Source organism: Schistocerca serialis, chromosome 1 (assembly GCF_023864345.2).
Source record: "Schistocerca serialis cubense isolate TAMUIC-IGC-003099 chromosome 1, iqSchSeri2.2, whole genome shotgun sequence".
Classification (NCBI taxonomy): Eukaryota; Metazoa; Arthropoda; class Insecta; order Orthoptera; family Acrididae; genus Schistocerca; species Schistocerca serialis.
Window position 1 is genome coordinate 1095515352 of NC_064638.1, and position 15391 is coordinate 1095530742.

Consider the following 15391-nt stretch of genomic DNA (forward strand, 5'->3'; position numbering starts at 1 on the left):
AAAAGTAATCGTTTTTACCATATTCTTTAATGTCAGTCTTAATAGAATTCTATCAACAACAGATACTATTTATTTGCAATTTTCACATTGTGCATGTTGGTTCCATTTTACATGTTCATAGATCCACATTCCAAGCAGTTTTGTAGCACATGTTTCCAAAATTTTATTGAATAGCCCTACAGTTTGTGCTAATGTGTGTCTAATCTGCACTGTATATTATGTCTCTGTGTTTGTGTCCTTATGATCAATTTGATTGCAGAAACACCATCTTCAGTGTGCAGGCTGCACTTTTCAATTTCACTCTTGAACTTTTTCAGCCAACATTCATATGATCAGAACATTGTTGGCATTTGCACATCTCTCTTATTCCAGTCACATAGGGAAGGCAGGAAGAATGATTGTTTAATTGCCTCTGTTTGTGCTGTAGTTAACCTAATCTTGTCCACATGAACACTATGGGAGCAATATGTAGGGAGCTGTAGTATATTCCTAGAGTCATCATTTAAAGCTGGTTCTTGAAACTTTATAACCAGGCTTTCTCAGGGTCGTTTCCATCTAACTTCAAGAGTCTGTCAGTTCAGTTTCTTCAGCATCTCTGTGACAATCTCCCATGGATCAAAAAAACCTGTTACCATTTATACTGCTGTTCTCTGTATCCATTCAATATTCCCTGTTAGTCCTGTTTAGTATGGGTCCCACATGCTTGAGCAATACTCTAGGATCTGCTGCACAAGTGATTTGTAAGCAACTTCCTCTATAGACTGACTACATTTCCCCAGTATTCTAACCATAAAGTGAAGTATATCACCTGCATTACCCACAACTGAGCATATGTGATCATTCCATTTAGTAGACCTATACCATATTACATCCATGTATTTGTATGAGTTAGCCAATTCCAACTATGACTCACTGATACTATAGTCATAGGATATTAACTTTTGTGAACTGTACAGTTGTACATTTCTGAACAATTAAAGCAAGTTGCCAATCTTTGGCCAACATTGAAATCTTATCAAGATCTGACTGAATATTTAGACAGCTTCTTTCAGACAGTACTTCATTATAGATAACTGCATCATCTACAAAAGTCTGGGGCTACTATTAATACTGTCCGCAAAGTCATTAGTATAAAACATGAATGGCAAGGGACCCTACACACTTCCCTGGGGCAGACCCAAAGTTACTTCTGTTTATGTCGATCACTCTCCAGTCATGGACATGTGTAGAAGTCACTGCAGGGGTGCCCCAGGAAAGTGCATTGGATCCATTGCTATTCATGTTATTATATTAATTACATTATATATATATATATATATATATATATATATATATATATATATATATATATATATATATAATAACCTCAGACTTTTGCAGATAGTGCAGCTATCTGTAATAAACCACTGTCTGAAAGATGCTGCATAAATATACAGTCAATTCTTGATAAGATTTAAAAGTGGGCAAAAGGCTGGCAACTTGCCTAAAGCTTTGCTCAGTTCAATGACTTCAGCTGTTTCTCAACGCCACTGACACTAATATATATTTCATTCATCTTTTCAGAGGTACAAAAATTAAACTGGGGCAGTTCTCCTGGTTTTCCTTTCCAAAGGAGCATTTCAAAATTGAATTAAACATTTCTGCTTTTGGTTTGCTACACTCAATTTCAGTTCCTGTCTCATCCATGAGTGTCTGGAAACTAGCTTTGATGCCACTAACAGCCTTTACATATGAGCAAGCTATGGTAGCCATTGATGGCACCACGTGTTTCTCCCTTGAAATTGACATGTGTTTCATTCAGAATCTTTCTGTCTATAGCACTAAGCTTTGTTTTGCAGCTATTATGAAGTAGTCTCTGTTTCTTTACAGTGACTATATATATCACAGAGAGTCCATCCCATTATGACTGTTTCACTGGGTACATATCTATTCAGTGCATGGTCAACTATTCTTTTGAACTTGAGCCATACCTCCTCTGCATGCTTCTGTTGTGTGCTAAAAGTTTCAAGTTCCTCATTGACATATGGCACTATTGATTTTTTTAATCTAGTTCACTGAAAATTTATATCTTTCTACTTGTTTTAGTTGCCCTTTGTATTTTAATAATAATTGTTGCTACAACTGTGTCATGGTCACTGATACCAGTTTCGATGTGGGCATCCTCAAAGAGGTCAGATCTATTTCTTGCCGTTAGTTCTAACATATTTCCATCATGAGGGGGTTCTGAAACATCTGTTCTAGGTAGTTTTCTCAAGGCAGGCACTTAGTAATGTTTCACAGGATGTCTTTTCAAACCTCTCACTAACAAAACTGTAGTTCTTCCAATTGATTGTTGGGTGATTAAAGTTGCTATAGCCCTGTATGTAATACCTGAATATGTGCTGTGGCAGCAGGACCCTGGCATGCAACACTTCGAATATACTGCCAATGGCATCTGCATGGGATGGCCACCAGAGGCTGCCCGCAGTAGGCCACATGACTTGTGCACATGGCATGGCATCTGCCGTGCCCTCTACTGCAGCTCTCCTCTTTATATGCACAGTGCAGCGGGCACTCATTCTCATATTGTGTTCATGCTTATTGTCAGCAACTGCTTGTATCAGTACCTGGATTGTTTCTATATTTATGTCTATGTTCTCAACTGTTATTTACTTATCTGTGAAAGAAGAATAAACTTTGGTTCAATGTGGCTGTGCTGTTGTTTGTGTCTTACAGCACAACACATTTGGCGAGGAATGTGGCGTTCACTTTCACATGCTCAGTCTATTTGGTTGTTCCTTCTGTTCTTTTGTCAATAGAGGCAGTGCTCCAATCTCTCCTCAACCAGCAGCTAGCACTTAACAATTCCTATCATGAACTTGCTAGCCACATTGACTATGTAGGCATGCTGTCAGCATGCCAGCTGTCCTTTCCCCATTACAATGATGTGACCAAATACTGAGAGGTTTATGAGAAGAGGCTTTGGCAACACTTCCTCACTAATGGTGTCACTGATGCAGACATGTGTGAGTCTTTGTTCCTTTGTCAGATTTCACCTCGGATCTACCATTTGTTGTGCCAGTTAGTCCTGTTTCAGGAAACTGCGTTGTTTTCATTCAATGATATGTGTAAGTTGTTCTTCAGTTACCACTGTAAATTCATGCATGTCACTGCAGCACGCCTAGAATCTATTGGTGTCATATACATCCCCATCAGTTCCACCAGGCTTGGGCAGCCAAACTCCCATAGCCTCAGTCGCAAGTGTTGGTTTGTGACTGGTGCTCATCATGATTCCTATGCTGATTCTGTGGTCCATGACACCATCATTCAGTTGGCATCTGACAAGGAGGTGCACCAATGTGTGAAAATCCATCATTGGCTGAAGTGTTAACTACAGCTCGATCTCTTGAAGTACCTCATACAGCTTTTGATCATATTAATGCTTGGTATGACATCATCACTGTGGCTCTTGTTCCTGACCATCAGGTGTTGCTCAGTTCTCAGGGGAGAAGGACAACATGGTAGCCATACAAACGCAGCCTCGGTGCTGCACTGGACAGTGACGTGGCAAACAACAACCACTTCAAAGGCAGAACTCCCATATTGACCATTCTGTTTTGCACACCATGAAAGGGCTGTGTGTCCTAAACACTGGATGACTTGCAACAACTGTAGGGAAAAAAGGATGTTTGGCATCTGTATGTTGTTCCCAATCCCCTCCTGCAGACATGGACATAGTTGTTGATTGTTTGTCTCCAGTGCTTACGAATCATAAGAAACTGTTTATTGAAGTGTGAGTAATGGACAAAGTTCTCAGACTACTAGTGGACATGGATGCAGCTGTGACTCTACTGAACTCACAAACTTGTGTGGATCTGGGATCTCTAGCATTTTCTCTGGTTACTTGACATTTGGTGAGTTACAACAAGCAGCTCATTCCAATTTTGGAACGATTTATGGCTCCCACTATGCTTAAATCTGTGGTTCAGTTTTGACTTTTGTGGTAGTGGGTGATATTGGTACTGCAACTTTGTTTGGTCTGGGTGCTTCCAATGCTTTTGGTTTTACCATTTTGGATACAGTGCACCTCATTTCCGAGCAGGTCTCATACCAGCTATTAAATTCTCTGTGTTCTGAGTTCTAGTCTCTCTTTTCGGATGGGTTAGGACGTGCCACTAATTTTGTGGCCCACATTACCCCAAAACCTAATATGTGGTCACACTGTTTCATTGCATGCCCTATTCCAATGGGTTTGCGTATCAAGTGAAATCAGAATTGGACAGGCTGATGTCGTAGGGGTCATACAGCCTATTACATCGAGTGAGTGGTCTACTCCCCTCACGATTGCTAAAAAACTGACTGGTCAGCTTCACCTCTGTGGTAACTTTAAAGTTTCAGTCGAAGCTCAATTTATCATTGACATGTATCCTTTGCCCTGCCATCCATTGTCTATTTGGGGTTTCAGGTTTCTCGGGATAGTGTTAAACCAGTACAACTTCATGTCACTATGGTCACAGGTCAGCCTCGCACTACAAATGTCAAAGGACTCCAAGCATCTTTAGGTAAAATTGCTTACTACCACAAATTTATTCCAAGTGTAGCCACGTTGGCATATACCCTCAATGAGTTGCTCCACAAGGATGTTCCTTTTCAATGGATGTCAGCCTGTGAGTACACTTTCATGCTTTTGAAATCTAAATTACATTCTGCTTCTTGTTTGGCTACTATCCTTCCTGGTCACCACCTGGTTTTGGCTGTGGATGCTTCTCATTATGGACTCAGGGCCATTCTTGCATATCAATATGAGGATGGCTCCAAACATCTGCTTCCAAGTTGAAAAGGAAGCACTTGCTATTGTCTACACCCTCAGAAATTATTGTCTGTTTGTGTATGGGTCCAAGTTCCATCTCTTTACTGACCCTAAGCCCTTGGTTTAATTTTTCAATCCTTCCTTTTCATTGCCCAACAAAGCAGCACATCACCTCCAGTTTTTGGCCTTGTTTCTGTCTTGGTACAACTATGAAATACATTTTCAGCCTGCCACATAACATGTCAACACTTGCACACTGTCCCAGCTTCCATTGGGGATATAGATCCTACTTTTCATAAGGATAAACTCCTTTGTATGGTGGAAGGGATTCCTATTATGGGCTTCCAGATCACAGCTGCTGTCACTGTTGATCCAGTTTTGTGTCAAGTTGTTCATCTTGTTCAGCAGGGTTGGCTAGACAGTTCTCTGGCCAGGGCTTTGATTCTTTGTGTAACTGTTTTGCTCTCTGTCACTGCACTTCGGAATTACATGGTGTTTTTCTCTTAGCTACATACAGATTGCTGCCTAGGGTTGTGATGCCAGCTCGCTACAGCAGGATATGCTTCAGCTCCTACATCAGGAATAGTGGGAGGTCTCATGTACCACGTTATTGGCCAGTGAGCTCTTGTATAGCCTGGCATTGACAGTGACATTGTACAGTTTGTTGCACCCTGCTCTCATTGTGCTACTCAACAGACAAAAGAGACATTCTCTGCATGGGTGACACTGCAGCATCCATGGAAATGTGTCCATGTTGATTTTGGAGGACCTTTCCTAAATTCTTACTGGTTGTTGGTTGTCCATGCTTTCTCTAATTTTCCATATGTTATCTGCTGTCTGTTGATGTCAGCAGCCACTATGATTAAGGCCCTCCCCAATTTTTTTCCATTGAATGATTGCCTTATACAGTTGTGATGGATGTGGTATACAGTTTGTGTCTCAGGCCTTCCATGATTTCTGCGCTTGCCACAGCATTTGCTACATGACTACTCCTCCTCTTGACCCCCAATCTAATAGCAAGGCGAAACATCTTGTCTGCACTTTCAAGGTGAAAATGAAAAAGCATGTTGCGGACTCCTCCAAAGATGATGATTTGGCACACTTCTTGAGTTATTCCACACGAGTGGGGGCTCCAAGTCCAGCTGAGTTGCTCCATGGTCACCAGCCACTCACCCTCCTTCATCTGCTCATGCCACCCCACCAATGCCTGTTAGTGCAGTTCTTGTCGTGGTTTCCTCCTGGCTCCCAGTCTGATCTGATGGGATTCTGGCCATGGTCCACAGCTGTGGCCACTGCCTCTGTATTGTGCACACGAATAATGGGCTGGCAGTGCATCAGTACTATCAGCTGTGTCCTCACACCACAGTGAGGGTGTCGGGTCCACTGCAGCCACCTCAGCCTCTTCCCTGAGCTCCTGTCCCAGTCTCAGAGGGTGTGGGGTGAACCTGCCCTCCCTGTAGACGTCACCACCTCCTGCTTCTCCTCCAAGACTCAGCCTTTGGATGCCTGCTGCCAGACCCTCCTGTGATCCTTCGCTGTCACTGATGAATCTGCTACCAACTGGGCCAGTAGCTTCAGGTCCTTCAACACTGGTATTCCGAGCACGCACGACAGAGCAGCTAGTGCCTTCATCATCAGCACTGTTACACCAGACACCAAGATGCTGCCAGCACCTTTGTCACTGGTGCTCTCTGGTGGAGGAGTAGCCGCCCATGTCCACGGCCATAGCTCACCAATTCTTACTCACCAGTTCCGGTCCAGAATCTCTTCCTGTCACCACCATCACTGCCTCAGGCATCTGTCACAGAGACCATGGATGTTTCAACAGTTGCTCCAATGCCTGCATCAGTGAAGCACCCTTTCCCCAAGGGAAGAAGTTTGCTGTAGCCCTGCATGTAATACTGGGACACATGATGTGGCACCAGGCCACTGGCACATTACACTATGAATATTCTGCCAATGCCATCCATGCAGGCTGGCCACAAGAGGCCACCTGCAGTGAGCCACATGACATTTGCTAATGATATGGCATCTGCCATGCCCTCTACCAGAGCCCTCCTCTTTATAAGTGTAGTGCATCAGGAACTCACCCTCATATTGCTTTCATACTTACTGTCAGCAACTGCTTGTATCAGTAGCTGGATCGTTTCTATGTTTGTGTCTGTATTCTTTCGACTGTTGCTTGCTTGTATTTGGAAGAAGAACAGACTTTTCTTCATTGTGGCTGTGCTGTTGTTTGTGTCCTACAGTATAATACAAACTTCTCAACTGATGATTAGAGAACTTAATTACAAGTGACTTGAGGTTTTCTTTAAAGGTTTCAGCTGCATCAGGAGGTGAGTCTGGTGGTCAATAGAAGGATCCAATTACAAGTTTATGCTCAGCCATGATACTGAGTCTTTCCCAAACAATCCTGAATGCAACTTCAATTTCTATCTTGGTAGATCTGAGTATCTTGTCTACTGTGACAAATACATAACCTCCATTTCCCATTAGCCAGTTCTTTCAGTATACACTTAAATTTTCCCCAGGAATCTCACTGCTATTGACATCAGGCTTTAAACAGCTTTGTTTACCTATTATTATATGAGCTTCACTGTGTTTCAAGAGCATTTCAAACTCTAGCACTTTGTTGCTAATGCTGTAGCATTTAACTACTAGAATTTTAATACTCTTGCCTGTGTGAGACATTCCTTTGGATCTACACTAATACTTCTTGGTCTCCTACAGCTGCCATTATCTGCACTGGATGGAGAGCTGCTTAATTTAAAAAACCCTTGTGAGCATGCATACACACATCAGCTACTTGGGCAACAGCCTTTGATGTGTAATGTACACTTGACTTACTAGGGGGACACTAAAGTTCTCAATCATATAGCGCAAGTCCAGGAAGTCAGAACTTATCTTATCACAGAACCTTCTAAGTCTCTGGTTCGAACTTTCAACTCTAGTCAGAATCAGGAGGCCACAATCAGTTTTGGGAACAATGCAAAGGTGGTGTTTTCAATGTTCTTTGCCTCAGAGCCCAGATGACAGGCACTGTTTGTTCCAGATAGTGCTGTAATCTGCAGTTAGTTGTGCTCTGTTCCCTCAATGGATGTCACAATAGCCTCTTCAGCATGTCAAATGAGGCCTTCATGCAGACACACTGAGTACAGCTGATGTTCCTTTCTGTCCCTTGGTGCCATTTCCCTAAGGAATCTATTATTCACCATATGTTTGAACTGCTGATGATAATAGATCCCTACCCTTTTGTGTTTGCCACCTCTTGATACAGGACAAAGCAGGTTTCCCAACAGGTGAAAGTCTCACTGGCTCAGTTTCCTGTTTCAGTGAAAGGCAACACATCAAACCTGATGATTATGTGGATCATTATAAGACCCCAAATCCTCCATGGTCCCTGTCTACCCTGTACAGACACCCAGACCTAACATGGACATGCCACTCACAGTCAAGTGGATGAGTAATGACAGATTCCATAGTTCCCACAGAGGAGGACGAATCCTCTGGAGAGATAGCAGTTGAGGCACCTGTGGTGCCATTGATACATGACTCTTGGGAGCTTTCCCAACACACCCACTCACAGCAGCAACCAATCATTTGACAGCAGTGTAGGTGGTTTCCAACTGCTTACAAACATCAATTAACTCATCCCATGTTTGAAAATCTGCATCCACTGACCATTTATTTGCTGTCTTACTTTCTCTACTACATATGATAATGATAATACTTCTATTGTTGCTAGCTTTATTAGAAATCCAGTATCCATTTTTTTAAAGTTCTGCATGTGGAGAACTGAAACAGCAATCTAACACAAAATGTTCTACAATAAAAACTGACAGATGCACAGACTGTAGTTGTTGCAGTGCCATATCAAATTGACTTCAGAAAGAAAAATAACTTGTTTGCTTCACAAACATCATATTAGTAAAATGTTATTGTGTGTTATTATTTTCTACATATAATTAATTCATAAATTTTATTATCATCTTCATTTGACAACACCTATGCAGATCTGAACCTGTTATTAATTATGTAAAATCAATTATTGTTGTAATTGTTTTAAGGAACACAGAGGTTTTGTGATGACATTCGAGATATGATTGGTTTCTCACCAGGACATTATTGGAGGATATGTTGGAGGTTTATGGCTCCAGTTTTTCTAATGGTAAGAAATAAATCAATGAAATAAACAAAGTCATAGATTTTATAGTGTCATACTGTAATGTAGTTTTCTTACAGTGTAATATATTGAGTTGCAGTTACTGATCAGATATACAAATGAAATTAAAGGAGACTGATGCCACACATTCTTGAGCATATTCATCAGATATATATTGTGGGATGAGAAGTGGATATGGCTCAGAGAGATGCATTATTGCTGACTACTGTCACTTATTCAGGTCTCAAGGCTTTGGGAAAATTCTGGATTCTACATTCAACAATGAGAAAACTAGTGATGAAATGTATGTCAGGGTGTTATAACATTCTACTGTCAGCCATAAATGCAAAAATTACTATTACTGGTATCACCAACATGTAACTGAGTCAAACCAGCAAATTTAAAAAGCACATCTATGTACTTCTGATTGGTGCTTGAACTGATGATGTGACAAACTTCATCAATAAATGTTTGAAACATATATTTATATAGTAAGTGATATCTTACAAACAAAGGGTCATGAAACAGAACTCAGTTGTAGTGGAGTCTAAAGTGAAGTAAAGACTGTTTCAGTTGGATGTATTTACATGTGGTGTATGCCTGTTAGTGGCTGGAGTGCACTGTTTCCATTGTGAGTTTTGCCGTAGTAGGTACTGTGATGTACAGTTGTTTTTCACAATTTAATCTTTATCAGTTAGTTTTGAGTTTGCAGACCACAAATGCTCAGGCCTCTGAGACCATAATTATGGCTACTCATGTTTCAGCAAGAGTTCAGAAATAAGGTTCACCATGTTCAACAGCAAATTGCTCATATTTGTAAAGCAAATATCATAACTAAAGGCTATGCCAGTCTGAGTCAATGAAAGATGCAGTCTCAACACAATTGAGGTTCTCTGCATTAAGTACAGAATCAGTAACAGCAAGATCATTGTAATGTCACTTAAATATCCCTTGTGTAGCAGCAAGTAAATATCTACCAGTATGTACTGCAATTTGGTGGAAAGTTTTCCTAGAAGTATATTTGGGTGGTGGCAGAGAAAGCTACACCTTTGTCTTATTGACACATCCTAAAACAGTCTCCTATGGATGTCTGTTCATTAATGGCAGTAAACATGCTTACAGTAGAAAGCTATTTCCTGCTCGCCATACGATTCTTGAATGGGAATGCTGATCTTATATGTCTACAGCTTTAACTACCACAAATAAAATAAAACTTTTTATGGGTTCTTAATTGTTTTTATAGTCTTCGATATAAACTTTTTGGTAGGATGCAAATTAAATGTGTGACTTGCTGGCTAAGTGTCAGATTACCAAATATCAACAATGGAAAATCCAGGATGGAATGGAACAATATTATACAAAGGATAGTTGCTACTCATCATACAGTGGAGATGCTGAATCACAGATAGGAACAACAAGAAGACTGTAAGAAAATGAGCTTTCGGCCAACAAGGCCTTCATAGGAGATAGAACACACACACAAACGCATATGACTGTACTCTGGTTGCTGAGGCATCAGCAGCCAGAGACTGCAGTCATGTGTGTGTGAGTTGCATTTATGTGTGTGTGTGTGTGTGTGTGTGTGTGTGTGTGTGTGTGTGTGCATCTTCAACGAAGGCCTTGTTGGCCAAAAGCTCGTTTTCTGACAGTCTTTTTGTTGTATCAGTCTGTGACTCAACATACCTGCTATATGGTGAGCAGCAACTATCCTTTTCATAAGATTACCAAATATGTCAGTCTGGAGTTCAATAATCAGTCAGTGCTAGGATTTTTTCTGTAACTTTATCACCTCTGGCAATGGTGGGTTAATGTGAAAAATGATAAGCTGCACAGTTGTTTGGAATCAATGTTAAAGGATATGCCCCCATAAATGGATGGATACATCACATCAAAGATCTGAGGAAGGTAATCGCACTTGCATTCGGGAGGACAACTGTTCAATCCTGCATCTGGCCATGCTGATTTAGGTCTTCCTTGATTTCCCTAAATCGCTTCAGGCAAAAGCCGAGATGGTTCCTTTGAAAGGGCATGGCTGACCTTCCTTCCCTATCCTTCCCTAATCCGATGAGACCGATGACCTCGCAGTTTGGTCTCCTCCCCCAAACCAACCCAACCCAAGGTAATGGCATACCATTTCCAGTAGGTCACAGTAGGTCATGCATAATAAAGCACTGCAGTTTTGAAACCAACCTTCAGGTTGAGAAACACTTTACTTTTATAGAATATTGAAAATAGTTCAGTTGTTCACTGACAATTAAAGCAACCAACAATCACCCAAAATACTGGCATGTGAATTTAATGTAGGTCCCTTTCATAAATGTTGGCTTCCTACCAATAAATTCCAACTAAAGTTTATCTGGCCTATGTTATGAATAACATAGGCTACACGCAACAGGTTTCTGTCCCTATCTCCCTCCTCTCATATATAAATTATAATGAAAATGAATGGAAGATACAGAAATGCACAAGGAAAAAAATCTTATATTACTATGGGTATGGAAAGGCAAAATATAAGTAATGGAAGGAGAAAAGGTAACAACTCACTACACAGTTGAGTCATTGGCTGGTACATGAAGAAGACAGAGAATGTTGTTCAGCTTTCGGCTGAATCCTGTTTCAGAGCTAATAAAATACATATTCACACACTGCAAGGTTACATTGCCTGGCTGGCAAAATTGTGCCAACACTGCAGCTTGACTGGGGGGAGGCATAGTGTTGGGTGGAGTCAACGAGAGCAAAAAGGAGCCCAAGCTAACAGTTTGAAGGCACAGGCAGAAAAATGGCTCCATCAAGCTTTCTTTGGTGTAGGCAGACGGAACTGTGCACAGCTTACTATAATGTGGAGGATTGTATTGAGTGGGAAAGATAAAACAGGGAAGAAGGTAAATGTGGTGCAGGTTCAGTGTAGAGGTAATGGGGGCTAGGGTAGAAGTGTGTGTGGGAGAGGAGCTAGCAGAGATTGAGGCCAGGAGGATTAAGAGACCGATGGATGTGTTGCATGGACAATTCCTATGGTAGAGGTGTGTGTGGGAGAGGAGCTAGCAGAGATTGAGGCCAGGAGGATTAAGAGACTGATGGATGTGTTGCATGGACAATTCTCACTTATGTAACAGCTACTGATGGGGAAGGATCCAGGTGCCATAGGTTGTAAAGCAGCTGGGGAAGATGAGCATGTTGTACTGAGCAGTATGTTCTGCCACTGGGTGGTCAATTCTGGTCAGTGCCACAGTTTGGCAACAGCCATTCATTTGGATGGGTAGCTGGTTGGTGTTCACATGTGCTAAAAAGCTGTGCAGAAGTTACAGCAGAGCTGATATATGATGTGACTGCTTTCACAGGTGGCCCTGCCTCTGATAGGATAGGACATGTCTGTGGCAGGAGTTGAGTAGGAAGTGATAGTTGTGTACTTAAGCTACTTGTCAATTTGTGCAAAAACCAATACATTTGATTACTTATCAAAAATCACACAGTGTACAATTAACCCATTCTTTAGCTAAAATATGGACGTGAAGCAAAAATGTACACAACGAAACACATCTGTAGTAAATTGTCAACACTTCAGCCTATATGGAGTAGCAGTGCATATTCTTCACACCACACATAAAACTCAAAAAAATTGCACAAAATACACTCCTGGAAATTGAAATAAGAACACCGTGAATTCATTGTCCCAGGAAGGGGAAACTTTATTGACACATTCCTGGGGTCAGATACATCACATGATCACACTGACAGAACCACAGGCACATAGACACAGGCAACAGAGCATGCACAATGTCGGCACTAGTACAGTGTATATCCACCTTTCACAGCAATGCAGGCTGCTATTCTCCCATGGAGACGATCGTAGAGATGCTGGATGTAGTCCTGTGGAACGGCTTGCCATGCCATTTCCACCTGGCGCCTCAGTTGGACCAGCGTTCGTGCTGGACGTGCAGACCGCGTGAGACGACGCTTCATCCAGTCCCAAACATGCTCAATGGGGGACAGATCCAGAGATCTTGCTGGCCAGGGTAGTTGACTTACACCTTCTAGAGCACGTTGGGTGGCACGGGATACATGCGGACGTGCATTGTCCTGTTGGAACAGCAAGTTCCCTTGCCGGTCTAGGAATGGTAGAACGATGGGTTCGATGACGGTTTGGATGTACCGTGCACTATTCAGTGTCCCCTCGACGATCACCAGTGGTGTACAGCCAGTGTAGGAGATCGCTCCCCACACCATGGTGCCAGGTGTTGGCCCTGTGTGCCTCGGTCGTATGCAGTCCTGATTGTGGCGCTCACCTGCACGGCGCCAAACATGCATACGACCATCATTGGCACCAAGGCAGAAGTGACTCTCATCGCTGAAGACGACACGTCTCCATTCGTCCCTCCATTCACGCCTGTCGCGACACCACTGGAGGCGGGCTACACGATGTTGGGGCGTGAGCGGAAGACGGCCTAACGGTGTGCGGGACCGTAGCCCAGCTTCATGGAGACGGTTGCGAATGGTCCTCGCCGATACCCCAGGAGCAACAGTGTCCCTAATTTGCTGGGAAGTGGCGGTGCGGTCCCCTACGGCACTGCGTAGGATCCTACGGTCTTGGCGTGCATCCGTGCATCGCTGCGGTCCGGTCCCAGGTCGACGGGCACGTGCACCTTCCGCCGACCACTGACGACAACATCGATGTACTGTGGAGACCTCACGCCCCACGTGTTGAGCAATTTGGCGCTACGTCCACCCGGCCTCCCGCATGCCCACTATACCCCCTCGCTCAAAGTCCGTCAACTGCACATACGGTTCACGTCCACGCTGTCGCGGCATGCTACCAGTGTTAAAGACTGCGATGGAGCTCCGTATGCCACGGCAAACTGGCTGACACTGACGGTGGCAGTGCACAAATGCTGCGCAGCTAGCGCCATTCGACGGCCAACACCGTGGTTCCTGGTGTGTCCGCTGTGCCGTGCGTGTGATCATTGCTTGTACAGCCCTCTCGCAGTGTCCGGAGCAAGTATGGTGGGTCTGACACACCGGTGTCAATGTGTTCTTTTTTCCATTTCCAGGAGTGTATATAGAAAAGTCACCTCAACAAGAACTGAAACTTAAATAAAAGATAACTGCATAAAAGAACATAAATGTGAGGACCACATCAGTGACAAATTGTTAACACCTATCACATGAAGACAACTATGCTCATTCCCCATCAACAATATTATGTAAGAACACAACATACTACCTCATGGGGTAACAGTGCTTTCAGACATGGAATATTGAAATGCTTGGGAATTCATGTAAGAGATACACCTATTGAATCTCACATCTGCATCAGAGTTACACTGTAGCTTTAACTTGCATGCATCACTGGAAAAATGTCAATACAGCCAAATATTAGTGACAATCTTAGGGCATCAATATGTATCATGTCTATTATACACCAGCCGGATGTACCAAGAATGGCCTGGCATGAAGTTTGTTGTTTGTCATCGAAGAAAATGTTAATACACCATACAGAAAGACAAAATAATAATATGTGGGAATATAGCAGGTGAATATTGCTTCAACAAAGCTGTCACAGATACTGCTTTATTTTATAACTTCATGTGAAGGAAAAGAAAGAATGCATTGAGCCTAAGAACAACACACCCAGAATATGGCTCGACATGGCAAGAGATGGAACAAACATCAAGCGGACAAGAAACTGCCATACGGGTGCATGATGGGGAAGAAGATAGGTGTGTGACATTGCTAAAACGCAATGCCAGCAAACATAAAAAATTTTGTTACAAATAAAGATCAGTTTAAAAGGAGCCTGAAAGACTTCCTAGTGGCCAACTCCTTCTACTCCATTGACGAATTTTTTAATTAAAACAAATGATGTATATATTCATACTATTAGTATTGTTATTTCAGCTTTAAAAAAATAAAAAATAAAAATAAATAAATAAAAAAAAGTGACATGCTCCACATCCACGAGGATCTCCTCAACACGGATCTATGGAACGAAAAGCTAATCTAATCTAATCTAATGGCTGCTCCAGAGTAGGTTGGTAAGGAAGGGGTACTTTTTGTAACACTATGTGTGAGTTCCATGGGAGGAAAAAGGAGTGGAAGGATAGAGGAGGTGCAGGAGCTGTGGGGAGACAAGAGGTACAGTGCTCCTGCAGAAGGTGGGTAGGAGGGGAGGCAAGGCTGGTGTGGAAGGGGGGTGAGAGGAGAGGGTAGGGTGGTGCACCCAGTGCTCACAGACATGTATGTGTCTGCCAAAAAAACAATGAAGAAACCGTGCACTTTATGGTACAATGCTAAATATGTATAAAACAGTGTGAGACAATGTTATTTGACAGAAAATCGACCATTTATGTTAACTTGTAGAGGCATACTTGAAGTTAGAACAGTATTAGTTGACATGAAATAATCAGCAGAGAAAAATTTTCCATCTTTACAATAAGGCAAAGAGT

General features: G+C 42.4%; 1 protein-coding gene across 2 annotated transcripts in view; it reads left to right on the plus strand.

Moving 5' to 3' along the window:
- Positions 1–15391, plus strand: part of LOC126416224 (sodium-dependent dopamine transporter) — a 558982-nt gene that overhangs the window by 517632 nt on the left and 25959 nt on the right. The window contains exon 12 of one of the 2 annotated variants that reach the window (XM_050083832.1): positions 8857–8957. The exons of the other annotated variant lie outside the window; for it this stretch is intronic. Within the exon in view, the coding sequence (XP_049939789.1) occupies positions 8857–8957 (101 nt within the window). The remainder of the gene's footprint in view (positions 1–8856; positions 8958–15391) is intronic. 2 annotated transcript variants of the gene reach the window in all.